Source organism: Toxorhynchites rutilus, chromosome 1 (assembly GCF_029784135.1).
Source record: "Toxorhynchites rutilus septentrionalis strain SRP chromosome 1, ASM2978413v1, whole genome shotgun sequence".
NCBI lineage: Eukaryota > Metazoa > Arthropoda > Insecta > Diptera > Culicidae > Toxorhynchites > Toxorhynchites rutilus.
The window spans coordinates 112680556-112696403 of NC_073744.1; the positions used below are offsets into that span (position 1 = coordinate 112680556).

Below are 15848 nucleotides of genomic sequence, written 5' to 3' on the forward strand. Positions count from 1 at the left end.
AGTAGGTCTTTTGTCTAACTGCTAATACAGTTCCAGGTTTGCGGAACGAAAAAATAAATAAATCTCAGTCAGCAGTTATCTTTCTTTATTAGAAGGGTGTTTCACGTTGTTTTTCGTGCCAACGGATATCAGTAATAAGGATCTCATAGAAACGGTTCTCAAGATCGAGCAGGTGACGGACAAGCTCATGCTCCTGGTACGGAGTAAATAGTTTTGATCCCATCTTGGGAGAGCAGCCACCGAAGATGTGGCCGATGAACATTTATTGTTAACATTGGCTTTGGCTGTTTTCAGCTGAATATCCATCCAGATCTGCCGTTTTGTCTTCCAAACATAAACAAGAGGCATCTACCAAAAAAAGGACACATTTTACCTCTCGGTGAAACACTAACCAGGTGTCGGTTTTACCCTAACTGAAAGTGCCGGTTTCACCCCGAAAGGGCTTTAAATTTCAAAATAAGGTTTCATAAGCAACAAAACCACTTACCGTCTCAAAAATTAACCGGACAATGATATAAGATTATGCTTATAAAATATTTCGAATTTTCCAAAATTTCTCGACTAAAACACTTGAATTTAACAAGCGAAATTTTACACGGACTGTCTTCCGTTTGCTGATCGGCTTTGTTTTATTGTTTGTTTTATAGCAAAGCGACCTCCGCAACTGTAGAGTGACTCGAAACCAACGAAATGACAAGTTTGTACGGGGGACATCGGAAAATTTGCGAAATATTGCTTCTAAATGGTTTTTATCAAGGTTTTTATTACTCATAGTATCGATTTTACCCTGATTTCTCCTATGTATGATGAATTTTTCGGTAAATACTACAAATTGTAAAGTGTCAATTGAGGGGCTTAGAATCAAAGGGGTGTAAGTGATTTGATTATGATTGGTTCGAAGCCAGGTTCGGTGCTCCAGATTCAGCATTTGGTTCGCACAGTAAAACACGGCGGCGGTAGTCAGATGATGTATGGTACCATGGCGGCTTCTGGAACTGGAACTATGGAGTTTATCGATTCGGCGATGGACAACTATCTTTCGTGGTTACTACTTTCAACTGGATAATGAGCCGAAGCAAAGTGATCTCATCGTGCAGAAGTGCCTACTCCATAATGTCCCAATCAACTCAAGACACCTCCGCAATCACCGGATTTGAACACTATTGAGCATCTATGGTGGTGAATCAAGAAATGTCTGAAGAATAAAAATCCAGGGAACGAAGTAGAACTCGAAACGAGGATTAAGGAGATTTGGGAGAGCATTCCGTTCACAGTGACCAAAAATCTCGCCTCGGCACTTGCAGACAGTGTTGGACGCCAGAGAGGGCCTTACCAAATACCACCATTGGAATCCTTGTTGATTTTTGTTATCTGTTAACATTTCTGAACTGATTTCAATTTTCTTTTCAAGAAAAACTTGAGCTGTACATTAAATTTTGCAACGTCTTAATTGAAGATTTTTTGACGTAGGATTACGTCTTTCGGGAACATATTGGGGTACAAATTGAAAATCGAAAAATGAGCACATCGTGAAAATTGTCCAATTTCAAACGCTTGTTGCTCAGTCAGAAACTTTTGCGTCAATCGATTTCGGCACTCCATAACAATTTTTTATATTGAAAAAAATAATATATGTCATGAAACTAACTATTAAACAATTGAAAAATTTCAACCCCTATCCTAACGGAAATATCCTTTTCTGATTGGTCGAAATTGGCGACACATGCGGCGGGTCCCTAACAGAGACATCAAAACCAAGCTGCCTGGGGGAAATCGACATTGCAAATACATGAAAGTAGGAGGAGCTTTTGTTCCTACCAAAATGTATTTCCTACAGATACATGAAAGTAGTTGGGGAGCTTTTATTCCTACTGAATTTCCCTAACAGAAACATCAAAACCAAGCTGCCTGAGGGAAATCGACATTGCTTCATGTATTTGTAGGGGAAACTTTTGTTCCTACCGAAATGTATTCCCTAACAGAAACATCAAAACCAAGGTTCCCGGAAGAAATCGGCATTGCAAATATATGAAAGTCGGAGGCATTTTTTATATTTCAAGTTAGATGAGTGATACGATTAATTCTAGCAAATAAAATTTAAATTTGGAACTTTAATGTTGGTTGCTTCGTGAAATTTCATATCAATGACCGATCGTGTATTGTGAAAAATTTAGCACAAGTGTAAGTGTAAAATTGTATATGGTAACAGTTGTGTTAAAGATGACTTGATATATGAAACGATTTATTTCAATTTTCATAAATATAAACCAAGGGGTGTTCCCGCTCGAGAACGGGTCGTTTGGTTTAAGCTGTCTGTTTTGTTGCGTTCATTTTCATCTAAAGAAAGTTTATACGGCGATAAAAATTGGAAAAGTGAAGAAATATTAGAAAAAGTGATTGCTCTACATATAGTATTAGGTGTTGTTAGTCCAATTAAAATTCGCATAAAGTTGAATAAACACTCAGAAAGTAAAAATTCGTCTAGAATCACTGGATTATCAAAGAGTTTAACGATGTAATTCATATCCAGTTTAACGATGTATAACATATTCAGAATCAACAGATAGCCTAACGGAATCCTGCGTCAACCATGCGGTCGTGTCTCGGACACAACCCTCCCGTGACTTTTGTTTGTTTTTCTAAATTTGAAGTACAAATGTGACCATTTCATTTTTTTTCTTATCACTACATGAGAGTGAAAAGGATCAATTTTACGATGAATATGAGTCACTTTCAATTATTTACTTTTGACGTAGGACTACGTCTTTCATTTCTATACCGGGGTGTAAAATCAAAGTTTCGAAAACGAAAGCGTTACGCCGGAGACCGAGATTTTGAGCGTTAATAGCTCCTAAACAACTGAACGAAATGGTATGATAAACACTTCATTCGAAAGATAAAATGTCTACGCGTTCTATACTTGTTACTTTCTGATCCAAAAACTTGTTTCAATTGTCTTAAAATTGCTTTCAAAACAGGCTATTGAAATCACCAATCGGTATATAAGCGAGCGCCGCTCGGAAATCCACTCAGTTCTAATTGAACAGCGATTGGAGCATCATGCGCATATCATGAAAGCGCGGATGAACGGTGTCACCAACGGTTCCCCGGGAAGATCTCGAAGCAGCCGCTACACACCCAAACACACATACACGCGCGGAATTCTTTCCGTTTGGATGCCATTCAGCATCGAGAAAGATCCGGAAAATAATCTGCCAGTTCCTCTGGGAATTTAAAAATACATTCATGTGAAAGAGTTTATTTGAATGTTTTCTATCCCTGTAACACTGTGACCAAATATGTTTCAATCAAGTGCTATTAACAGATGGTTATCGAGTTAGCATTAACCACTGGTGGGCTTCCAGTATCGAGGGAAATGTGGAAATATCTAATCGTTACTGAAAGTAATCTGCCAGTTCCTCTGGGAATTTGAAATTACAGTCATGTGAAAGAGTTTATTTTAATGTTTTCTATCCATGTAACACTGTGACCAAATATGTTTCAATCAAGTGCTATTAACAGGTGGTTATCGAATTAGTATTAACCACTGGTGGGCTTCCAGTATCGAGGAAAATGTGGAAATATCTAATCGTTACTGAAAATATTTTGCCAGTTCCTCTGGGAATTTAAAAATACATTCATGTGAAAGAGTTTATTTGAATGTTTTCTATCCATGTAACACTGTGACCAAATATTTTCCAATCAAGTACTATTAACAGGTGGTTATCGAGTTAGTATTAACCACTGGTGGGCTTCCAGTATCGAGGAAAATGTGGAAATATCTAATCGTTACTGAAAATAATCTGCCAGTTCCTCTGGGAATTTGAAATTACATTCATGTGAAAGAGTTTATTTTAATGTTTTCTATCCATGTAACACTGTGACCAAATACATTTGGTTTTGTGATTTTTCAATCAATCGCAATTAACAGAATAGCTTCTGAAGATTATTCTTCCCCATCAGTAGGATATTTCCGTATCCAATATTGTATGCGCCCGCAATCGATTATTGCTCAGTCGCCGAAAGTTCCGAGCTCAGAAAGTTCATTCCCCACTAGTTTGCCTTCCAAATTGCCATCATAAACCACGCCTTCTCTCGATTCAATCACGCACAAAAAGCATACTTAAGCGATATTCTGGTGGTGAGATGCATTCCCATTTCTTTGTGTGGACACCGACTGGACAACATCGTTGCTGGACGAGCTGGACGGCGAGGGATCGAGTTCCTTTCTCAAGGCAAGAGGGCGGAGGTGGTAGCGCTGGAGTAGAGTAGTAGAGTAGAGTAGAGTTTTCAAAGGGCCTTTCTCAAGGCTAGAGACGAATGAACTGCAAAAGTTTAAAGTCTCTATAATACAAACCCAATTATGAGAACACTTGTAATACTAACCTCGAGTCAACCGCGAGTAATCGGTTACATATTACTAACATAGTCTAAGCAAACATTGTCAAAATATTGAACTCCCGGCCCCGTTAGGCTGACGCCATATGAGCCTTAATAAAATATATATTTTGGATTAAAAAAAAATACAAACCCTTCCTTTTTGAGATGCATTCATTTTTCGTGAGGACATCGACAAGACAACATCGTTGCTGAGGATGCTGGACGGCGAAGGATCGAGATCTGCCCTGAAACGCAAGCAGTTTGTTTGAAACTGTGAGGGAGCACAGAAAAGCCGATCCTTCAGGAGAAGAGAAGGTGACCATCGAAGCAGCCGCTACACACACACATACACACACGGAATTCTTTCCGTTTGGATGCCATTCAGCATCGAGAAAGATCCGGAAAATAATCTGCCAGTTCCTCTGGGAATTTAAAAATACATTCATGTGAAAGAGTTTATTTGAATATTTTCCATCCATGTGACACTGTGACCAAATACATTTAGTTTTGTGATTTTTCAATCAATTGCAATTAACAGGATAGCTTCTGAAGATTATTCTTCCCCATCAGTAGGATATTTCCGTATCCAATATTGGATGCATAAAATCTTGTGCCTCCAACGTAACGCTCTCGTTTTCGAAGTCCTCCAAATATTCATTCATTCAGAATGAATTCAGATTCAACTTCAAACAAATGATCTCTAAATCAACGATAGTCCTACGTCACCCTTGCGGTTATACCATAGATATAACCCACTTCCTGTTTTTAACCCCGAAAAACTCAGAAATAACAAACCAACACGGGGTGTATACTTAATTTTGCGATTGACTGTATACTATCTTGTAGTTAAAAACGTCTGAGAGAACTTGGAATTAGTAGCGACACGTAGAAAACGGAACACGTGAAATTCTTAGAGAAATAAAGTTTATTCTGAAAACTAATTAATTCGTATTCGTTTCTTCCTGTGTTAATCCATCATATTGGTGACCGCGACGTGAGTTCAGTTCGTATGCTCAATCGATTCGAGCAAGCTTCGCGGGAAGATATCGAATTATTCAAGCCGCCTCCTCGTTCTAACCTCAAATAACAATGTCAACACCACCAAGCAATGTCGAAATTACTGGAACAATCGAATCTGCCGGAGCAGCAGCCGTTGTTTATGTGAAGCTTCCAGAGTTGTGAAAAGCAAAACCGGAAATGTGGTTTGCTCAAGCGGAGGCACAGTTCATTTTGGCAAACGTAATGAGGAACGGTACTAAATTCTATCATATTGTGGCAAAGCAAGAACAATCGGTGATATGCCACATCACCGACTTAGCTAAGTCCCAAAAAGGTCGATTTTCGACCAAAAATTTGAAAAATTTAAATTAAATTTTATTTATTTTTTTTGCCATATAAATGAAACACAAATTTCTGCATCACTCGAGAATTATTCAAGCAAATGAAACCAAATTTGGCATGAGGAGGTTTTAAGGTGCAATACATGATTTTATGGTGGTTTGACACTCCTTTCCACTCTCTAAAAAGGGGGAGAGGTTGCTGCACAACTCGATAACTAATCAAACAAATGGAATAAAACTTAGTGTGTTTGCGGAAACGAAAATTGTGTGTGAAAATAATCTTATATCATAATGTCGAGTTTTGGTAGAAGTACTGAAATTTTATAGTAAAAAATAATTTTAAAGGGTAGATAGAAAATCAATCAATGAACAGTTCTGCGATTGGACCTATGGACGTGGGCTTAGCAAGAAAACGTGGAAGTGATAACGAAAAATAAATTTTGGGCGGGACGAAATTTGCCGGGTCAGCTAGTAGATATATATAAACATACGAACGGCAGTGTCCTTCGTCGAAACAAGCCCAACAACACCATTGGGCAATATTGCACTACTAACGCAGAGAGGACACACATAAAGGCGTGAATTTATATATTATTCATGTGTAACCATTCCCCCATCTCCTACACACCAAAGAAGCGGCGTTAATGCTTTGCTACCAGCTACTAAGTAACTGGAAGCGATCTACCACAACCAATCATTGAATAGATGTGAAACCTTTGCTATCCCCGAGCCACATGAAGCGAAAGAGTGTGAGCCTGTCTGGCACAACGATAATCATCTTTCAATCCCATTCCCTTGTTACTGAAGTTTACAAATTGCTGCATAGAAACGCTCTCCCGATTGATCCTTTCCCGGGTCAATGTGAGTGTGTGTGAGTGTCACACATGGTATGAGTAAAATTGCTTCAAGAGTTCCCAGTAACAGAAAATGGATGGGAAAGGCTTAGCCCTCTTCATTGGAAAGCTTCACTCAACGGTGATAACAAGCAGCGCAGCGCCATCAGTGGTGGGGGAATGAACCCAGCGATAGTTATGGCCTCTCCCAGTATTAGGGGTTTTCTCGAATGGTTTTAATTTTCTACTGGTATCACATATAGGGTGATAAGGAAGCAAATATTAATTATAGAGAGGACTAGATTTTAATCGGTGTGCTTACTTTAGCCTTCCAGTGGTTTCCCCACTTGGGAATCAAAATAAAACTAATGAGTGTAAAATATAGAGAGTGCTAATGGCTTGAAGGTTGTACGATAAATGGAAAAAGGATATGCAACTTCTAGATGGGATACCAGATTTAATTTTGTATCAGACGAAACATTGTTATCAACTTAATGGGATTCGTGTAGGCATCAAATGCATGTTTCGAACTCAAAGCATTGTATCTGAGTGTGCAATTCAAAGTTCTGTTAGAAGGAAACCACTGTTCACGGGTATGGTCAGAATCAAATTACATCATTCGGTATGCTCTAGAATAATGAAACACAAAATTTCCTGAAAACAAAATGTATTAGTCTATAGATAATTGAAAACGCATGATACAACTAATAAAATATTCAAAAAGAATGCTCACAAGCGTCCAACGCCCTGACAGAATCTCAGTCCTCGTCATCGTCGCTAATGACGGCTCGACGATGATGTTTGGCTTTCTTCTGCACCACCTCGTCTTCGTCGGATTGATCGGATCTGGTTCGTTTGACGGTTGAAGCACTGCTGCTTCCTCCGTGAATCTGATCCTGTCCTTCTCCCTCCTCATCGGAGACAACCAGTCGAAACTGCTTCCCATCGGCCTCTGGCTCTGAATCTGAGTCCAACATAATTGATGCCTTTAATTTTGTCTTTTTGTTATTTTTTAATGTGTCCATATTAGCGGCAGCCGTGCTTCTCCCATCGGTACTATCGAAATCGTTTTCATCGTCCGAAACCACCAGCGAACGGTGACTTGGGAAATCTTCCAGATTTTCTCTCTCATCCTCATACAGTTCCACGTCCGAATCCATCCTGTCTGGTTCGTCGTCATTTTGTTTTGCCAAGTCATCCAAGTTGAATTTATTATTTGTGTCCTTTCGTTTCTTACTGGCGTTTTGCCTTTCATCTGCTCCCTTGGGCTTCGACTTCTTGCACTCTTTTCTGGGCTTTTGCTTTAGTGGCTCACGTACCTCACTTTCGTCATCACTCTTGCTGTAGAGCACGTTATTTTTCTTTCGCCATGCGCTGAAGACATCCTCCGACACCTCCGGCTCTTCCTCGTCACTAGGATAGCTTACCGTTTCCGCTGCAAGAGGTTGAGATTCGTCCTCAAGTTCGTCCCGATATTCACCGTTAAGTATTTTCACGCGTAATTGCAGTTCCTTGGGCTTCAAAGAAACGGGGATGCGCCAGTAGGCTTCCTGGAAGCGATAAACGATAATGGATTAATTGACACTTCTGATTTTGCGTTTTGCTATGGGCTTGATTATACAATTAAATAAACCTAAATTGATTATTTAATTATATGCAGATAAGTTATAGATATAAGTTCAGAAAAACGTGAAAACATGTTCAGAGTATAATTCAGTCTATACTCGACCAAAAGAATAAGAGGAACAGAGTGCAAAGATGAAATTTTCAAGTGATTTTTGACATGCTGTGACTTCGTGAAAAATCTATGTATAAAGATGTACATCATTTTAAAGCTGACGAATTTCATGCCAACTCGTCTTAGGAGTTGTAAGCACCAACACAGATAGCAGCGAAACGTTGTAGGTGTAAGCACAGGGGCTTTTGTGCAGCTTTGCATACTTGAAATATACAAAAAAGAAAAGGCTACTTTCTGAAAAGGGCCAAAAAAAATTGCTTGATTTTTTTTACAAAAAATTATAACCTAAAAAATTCGAATCAAAGGGTGAAATGTAGGAAATTGTTTAAATTATCATTAAGAAACCCCAAAAATTTTAGCTGCATAAAAAAATATTCAAAAAATAAAAATTCAAAAAAAATTCAAAAAAATTATATGAATAGCCTTTACAATTTCCAACACGTCGTCCATACATCGGAAAATGGGCACTTTTACAGGGAAATTTTTTTTCTAACAACAACTTTTCATGTATTCTTTGAAAAAAATAACAACTAATCCTAGTTTTGTTTAAAGATAGCGATATATGTAGTATATTCGACAAAGTTTTAGATGTTTTAAAAATATGAACTTTCGTCGAAGACGTCAACTTTCTACCTTTTTTTCCCAGAAACTATGGAAATAGGGCATTTTTATATGGAGACCCCTGAAAACTAATGTTTTACTCGTTACATTTTGTGTGTAAATTCTCGCGTTGACATGTTTCTAAATAGAAAAAATTATAGGAGGCTGTGTCCAAGATACGACCGCATTATTGACGTAGAACTACGCTGTTATTTTATATAAGTCGCTTGTTTATACCTTCGGATATTATTCTATAATGCTGTGAAATTTTCGAAACAACTGCTTAGTAGAATAATCTTTGAAATGGTTTTTCATTGTAGAATCAGTTGACGTTAATTGATTAATGATTCATTTTTGCCCTCGCAAAACAATACACTAGCTGATCGTATGTCGCAATTTATTTCATGTCAATGCATTGAAAATTTACCTTGAACGCTATTCCGGTGGCCTTTTTCGCAATTGACATAGACTCGGCTACAGTCGATTATATACATGTTACACCAGCACCATTATTCCACATCTCATAACTACATCAATATATCTTTGGCACCGAATGGAAACAACAACAATGACAACACTTGCAAGTATCAAATATCATGCTACATATTATTTAGTATTGCCTTAAAGCAATCGTTACCTCTAGGCATCGTTCGTACAACGTAAACCAAGCGCAAAACAAGCGTTCGCCATAGCATGCATACAGAACCATACATTGGTGGCTTGGAGCTACTAGGAATACAAATACTTCTCATCATTTTGCGCTATTCTCAAAAGAAACGCTTTTGTTGATATTACTGGCCTCAAAAAAAGTTACATTACTTTCTCATGCTCGAGAGAAGCGCAGCTGTCACCATTAGTGGAGGAATTTTTGCTACTGGTAAGCGAAACCCAATTACATACAAAACTCCAGAACGACATTTACTTTCTTGGTGACTAAACAAGCGAAATAAACTCTTTTTGTTAATATCAACAACCTCGAAAACAGTAGTAATGCTTCATTATGATCAATATTAGCGCAAATGCAATCCTAGTTGAAGGCAGTTTTGCGTCTGGCACGCGAACTTAAGTAACTTATAACATTCCAGTAAGACATTCAAGATGCTTGGTATTTCCCGAATATTTTTTTATAGCATAACCTTAACGCCTGCTTCGCCATAACGTCAGTTTCATGCATTGATGCATTTTCAAAGGCACCAAAGAAGCCGTTTACATTTTCGACCGACGCGCCGAAATCGCCTATTTAGCTGTTGTTCGATGCGGTGCCACACTCGCGAAGGCTCGGTTCAGTGCGAACGCTTTTCACAACACCAACATCGTGTGCATCATTAGATGACGCTTGCCTCGAAATTTCATTGCCCCTGGCAATGCGTTCGTTTTTTGCTTGGCTAGAGCCTGCCTCCCTCTTCTTCTTGCTCATCACACACTCCAATCTCCAATCTTAAATTGAAGCGCAGCGAAAGCAAAGTGAACTGGATTGCTCAACAGTCCAATGCCGAATGAAAGTTTGACTCAGCGAGATTTACTGTTTATACTCAAGGCAAATGTTCCCCTTCATTCCCCTTCGTTGGTCGTCGATAAGTTGCTCGTTATTGACTGCACTGTTCGGGAAAGCACACAAATGGACAGAACAAATGTATGGAAAAATGGAAACGCCTAAAGTTTTCATGAATTTTAACCATTTACAAACCAGGGGATTCTAATGTATAGCATATTAAACAAATCTTAGGGAATTTCCGATTCGTTTAGTATGTAAATCGCTAAAATCCGTTCGCGGCAAAAATAGTTATTAACGTTAACTTTATTTCATAAAAAACGTTACCTGTTTTCTGATTTGGCACCCTTAATGAAAGACGTAGTTCTACGTCAAAAGATAGCAAAGCATGTAAATCGCAAAAATTTATACATACAAATGTTACGAATTAAACATTAATATTATTTTTTCAAAGAAAAACATGAAAAAGTTGTTGTTCGAAAAAATTGAATCTACAAAATGTTGGTTAAACAATAAAATGTAGGAAATTATTTATGTTTTCATTAAAAAATATCAAGCAACTTTTGAAAAAAAATCACTGAAAAAAATATTTTGAAAATTAAAATTTATTTTTACTGATTTTTTTTTATTCCGAACAAAATTGATGTGAATAGCCCATACAATTTACAACAAGTCTACAACAAGTCTACATCTGACGATGGGCACTTTTTCAGGGAAAAAGTTTTTCGAACAACAACTTTTTCGTGTTTTTCTTTGAAAAAATAATATTAATGTTTAATTCGTAACATTTGTATGTAGGCAAACTTCGTCCCGCCCAAAATTTGTTTTTTTGTTATGAATACCTTCAAACATTCACGTTTTCTTACTATGACCAAGTTCATGGGTCCAATCACAGAACTGTTCATTGATTGATCTTCTAATCGACCCCGTTTAATTTTGTATGGCAGCTCCCCCTCAGAGAGGGGGGTGGAGTGTCAAACTACCGTGGAGTGTCTAACCATTAAAAACATTTATTTCATCCTAAAACCTCCGCATGCCAAATTTGGTTTCATTTGCTTTATTAATTCTCGAGTAATGCAGAAATTTGAGTTTTATTTGTATGACAGCACGGGATCTTAACACAGGACTGCGATTGTGTGGAGTAAATGCATTTGAATTGAGTTTTTTCATTGTTCATTGTTTTTTTCATCAAATGAAAGCCTTGAAAAAACGTTTCCTGTATGAACTTGTATCCTTAGATGAGATAACGTGGTAGAATCCTGAACCACTCCATTTAAGATATTACTACTTTTTTCTTCTGTTTTTTCAATTATGCAGAAGACAAATAATCATCCTGTATCATTTTCGAACACAAGTTTAAATATTTCAGGTCTACATAAATATAAGCCTAAGTCAAATAAATTTATGACTACAGAAAAATATTTATTGATAAAAATAATATTTTCGTTGCCATCGTTGCCACGTTGTCCGGAACGTTTTTTTTTTATCCGAAATATATATTTTTATTAAGGCTCATATGGCGTCAACCTGACGGGGTCGGGAGTTCAATATTTCGACAACGTTTGCCTTATAACTATGTTAGTAATATGTAACCGATTACTCGCGGTTGGCTCGAGGTTAGTATTACAAGTGTTTTCGTAATTGTGATGTTGCTGTCTCCAATGCTCTGTACCTGTGCCCGACACGGGATACTTCCTATTGGGATGCAGCTGACCATTAATCAGCAGCGCCCCCCTAGTCTGTACCCCATATCTATCGTGGTGCGTCTTCTCGACTCGAGGAATCCAGGATAGAATGGTCACTAGCCGGCGCAAACATCAGCTCGTGTAGAGTTGTCATGAGCGGTACAACCTTTGGCTCTTGTTGAATGATCAGTGGACTGCACAACCTTTGGCCCGTGTATCTGTAAAGAGTGTGTGTATGTATTGCCGCGACTAAGTAAAAGTTTATAGATCGGATAGGAGGGATATGAAACAGGGACACAACGGAGGAAACATCATTAAACGTTGACATCGGCGTTTCTGAGGAACAGGTATAGATGAAGCAGAAGATCAGGATCACGGCTACCTAAGATATCCCGGACGGGGATATCCGATTATCTGCCTTTTGCTCTCAGTGCTCTAGAGAGCTGAGAGCGAGCAGTATGGAACCGGATACACGACCAGACAACATGCTCTATGTCGTGGTAGCCATCGCCACAATCACAAAGATTGTTTGCTGCGAGCCCAATGCGATAGAGATGCGCGTTTAGGTTGTAGTGATTGGACATAAGCCGAGATATCACGCGAATGAAATCACGACCTACATTCAATCCCATGCACTCGTCGAGACCTTAGGGATAATCGTGTGTAACCAGCGACCGAACTCATCTTCACTCCACATGCGCTGCCAACTAACGAGTGTGTCCTGACGAGGAATGTGAAAAAAATCGTTATAAGCAATTTGCCTTTCAAAAAGTGTGCCTTCTGAAGCGCCCACCTTAGCTAGCGAGTCCGCTTTCTCATTCCCCGGAATCGAGCAATTAGAGATGCCAAGGTAATCTTGAATAATATTTCGACCAAAACACTCAATAGATGTCTTATTCTTGTTAGGAAATAAGATGAGCGTTTATCATCTTTCATTGAGCGGATTGCTTCTATTGAGCTGAGACTGTCTGAAAAAATAAAATAATGGTCGATGGGCAGTGTTTCAATGATCCCTAGAACATAGTATATCGCACCCATTTCAGCGACATACACGGAACAAGGATCTTTGAGTTTGAAAGAGGCACTGGAATTTTCATTGAAGATGCCGAAGCCAGTGGACCCGTTTATGCATGAACCGTCAGTAAAGAACATTTTATCAGATATAACTTTCCCATATTCTGCCGAAAATATCGGCGGAATAGAATCGGAGTGTAGATGGACAGATCAAAAATGACAGAAAAAGTATGGGAAGCAAACTTGGTTGGAGATGCCTGGTGAAGGGTGCACTTCATGGGTAAGGTACTCATTGTATAAAGACATAAAACTTGACTGAGGAGTCAATTGGAGTAGATTTTCGAAGTTATCAATCACCAATGGATTCATGATCTTGCAACGGATGAGAAATCTGTAGGATAATTCTGTGAACCGAAGAGTAAGCGGGGGTACTCCTGCCAAGACTTCGAGACTCATCGTATGTGTCGAATGCATACACCCCATGACTATACGCAAGCAACGATATTGTATCCTCTCCAGCTTGAGAATATGAATCCTGGCAGCTGATCGGAAGCAAAAACTGCCATATTCTAACACTGATAATATCGTCGTTTTGTACAACTGAATGAGGTCTCCTGGATGGGCGCCCCACCATGTTCCGGTTATTGTTTGGAGAAAATTAATTCTTTGCTGGCATTTCTGTTTCAAATACGCAATGTGTATTCCCCAGCTACATTTAGAGTCAAAATATACTCCAAGGTATTTGAAAAACATCGAGTGCCTGATCGCTTTACCGGATAGATGAGTTCGGGCGGGTTCGTGCTTCCTAGAAAAAACGACCATTTCAGTTTTCTCCGTAGAGAATTCGATACCCAACTTGAGAGCCCACGTGAACAGGTTGTCAGGGTATCTTGCAAGGATTTTTGCAGAACGGTGGGATTAGTAGCCGTGATGGAAATAGCTCCATCGTCTGCAAGTTGTCTCAGCGTGCAGTTTCTAGTTAGACAATCATCCATATCATTGACGTAAAAACTATACAAGAGGGGGCTTAGGCAGGAGCCTTGTGGTAGGCCCATAAAACTGTATCGAGAAGATTTCAAGCTGCCATGATTGAAAAACATGTGCTTTTCTGACAGTAAATTGTACAATTGGCGAAAGTCCACGATTATGAAGTTTCTCTGAGAGAATTTCCATGGAAACTGAATGAAATGCCCCTTTGATATCGAGAAAAACGGAAGCCATTTGTTCTTTGCGAGCAAATGCGATTTGGATTTCAGAAGATAGCAGCGCGAGACAATCGTTCGTCCCTTTACCTCGGCGGAAGCCAAACTGCGTATTTGACAGCAAATTGTTCGTTTCAACCCACTTGTCCAAACAAAGTAGAATCATTTTCTCTAACAAAACTCATAATCTGATATGCGTGAGTATACCCTTCCGATCTTCTATATCAGCAGCCAGTTAGATTCATTAATTGCATTTTTACATAACCAAACAACATGCTGGATATTATGACATCCTGGACCACAATTACATAAATTGTTAGTAGCAAGACCTACAGGATAAAAACGTAGATTGAGCACAAAATGATTAGGCAACATATGTACAATACAATAACTGATAACTGCCTATTATCGGTAAATGGAGTATAATTCATTATACTCACATTGTGAGCTAACGCCCGAATTTAGGCAAAAAGATTGCTCGTTGCGTCGGGTAGGAAAGCGAGTGGTTAGTGCGATCGAGAGAAAACATACCCATTTTATAATCGTCAAATTGTTAACTTTTTTCACGGTTCATGTTTTAAACAAAAAAAAAATACTGGATAAATTTCCTGTCTAATGGGTATATAACACAACACATGTCGCAATAACGATTTTGAGTAATATGCGTTTAAAAACACTTAACGAATTGTTACATCTTTCGTAGAGTGAAATTAAAGACATAGTCCTATGTCAAAAAAGACTAGCTAACTGGCTTTTATTTGATATGTCGACCATCTGAATCGGTCTAGTAGTTTGAAAGATAAGAATTTATTCTTGGAAAAGAGGGGAAAAATTTGATTTTTTATATCACCCTGGAAATGGGCACCCTAAGGAGAAAATAAAAAAGGGTCTAATATTTTACGATGAGGAACATAACATTTCACAAAAATCTGAGAATCACTATATCGGTTTGGCATGGAATGGCTGCCAAAACAGATTTTTTTTTAACATAAATTTACTGGAAACTAAGATCGTATTGTAGAAATTACATGAACTCAGAGGCTATTAGTTCATGCCCATTTTGCAAGTCTGATTAAAAAATCCTTGGTTTTTTCCCGTGAAATGAAAACATTCTCTGAATAGAAAGAAGCTATCTATGAGATTTTTTTTCCGTGCATGAAGTCTGGGGAACCGACTTCACAGAGGGGCGACGTCATACAAATGCATACAAATTGATAAATAATTTCCCAACAAATGGTTTTAGATGCATATTTTCAGGGAAGTTTACACATATTTTTGGTATTATAATGAAAGTTTAATCAGGGCGGTCCAAGTTAGTGCGTCTAAAAAATCAATTCAGAAAAATACAATGTGGGGAAATGTTACTGAAAAATTTCTGCATCAGCTGAGTTGAAACTGATTGTTACCTGCAAAATTATGATGGAAAAATCTGTAGCATATTTCATATGATTAGTTTTTGCGATGACGATTTGTGAAGGAAATATAGTTAGCCTTCCTTTACTTAATTTTCTGTATCTCGATACTCTCCCTAATATATGTATACCATTCTAAGTGGGTGTTGGAC

The 15848-nt window shown here is 38.4% G+C and overlaps 1 protein-coding gene across 1 annotated transcript in view; it reads right to left on the reverse strand.

Moving 5' to 3' along the window:
• Nucleotides 1-7203: 7203 nt before the first annotated feature.
• Nucleotides 7204-15848, reverse strand: part of LOC129762449 (protein timeless homolog) — a 223112-nt gene continuing 214467 nt past the window's right edge. The window contains exon 15 of the mRNA XM_055760706.1: nucleotides 7204-8103. Within this exon, the coding sequence (XP_055616681.1) occupies nucleotides 7312-8103 (792 nt within the window). The 3' untranslated portion in view covers nucleotides 7204-7311. The remainder of the gene's footprint in view (nucleotides 8104-15848) is intronic.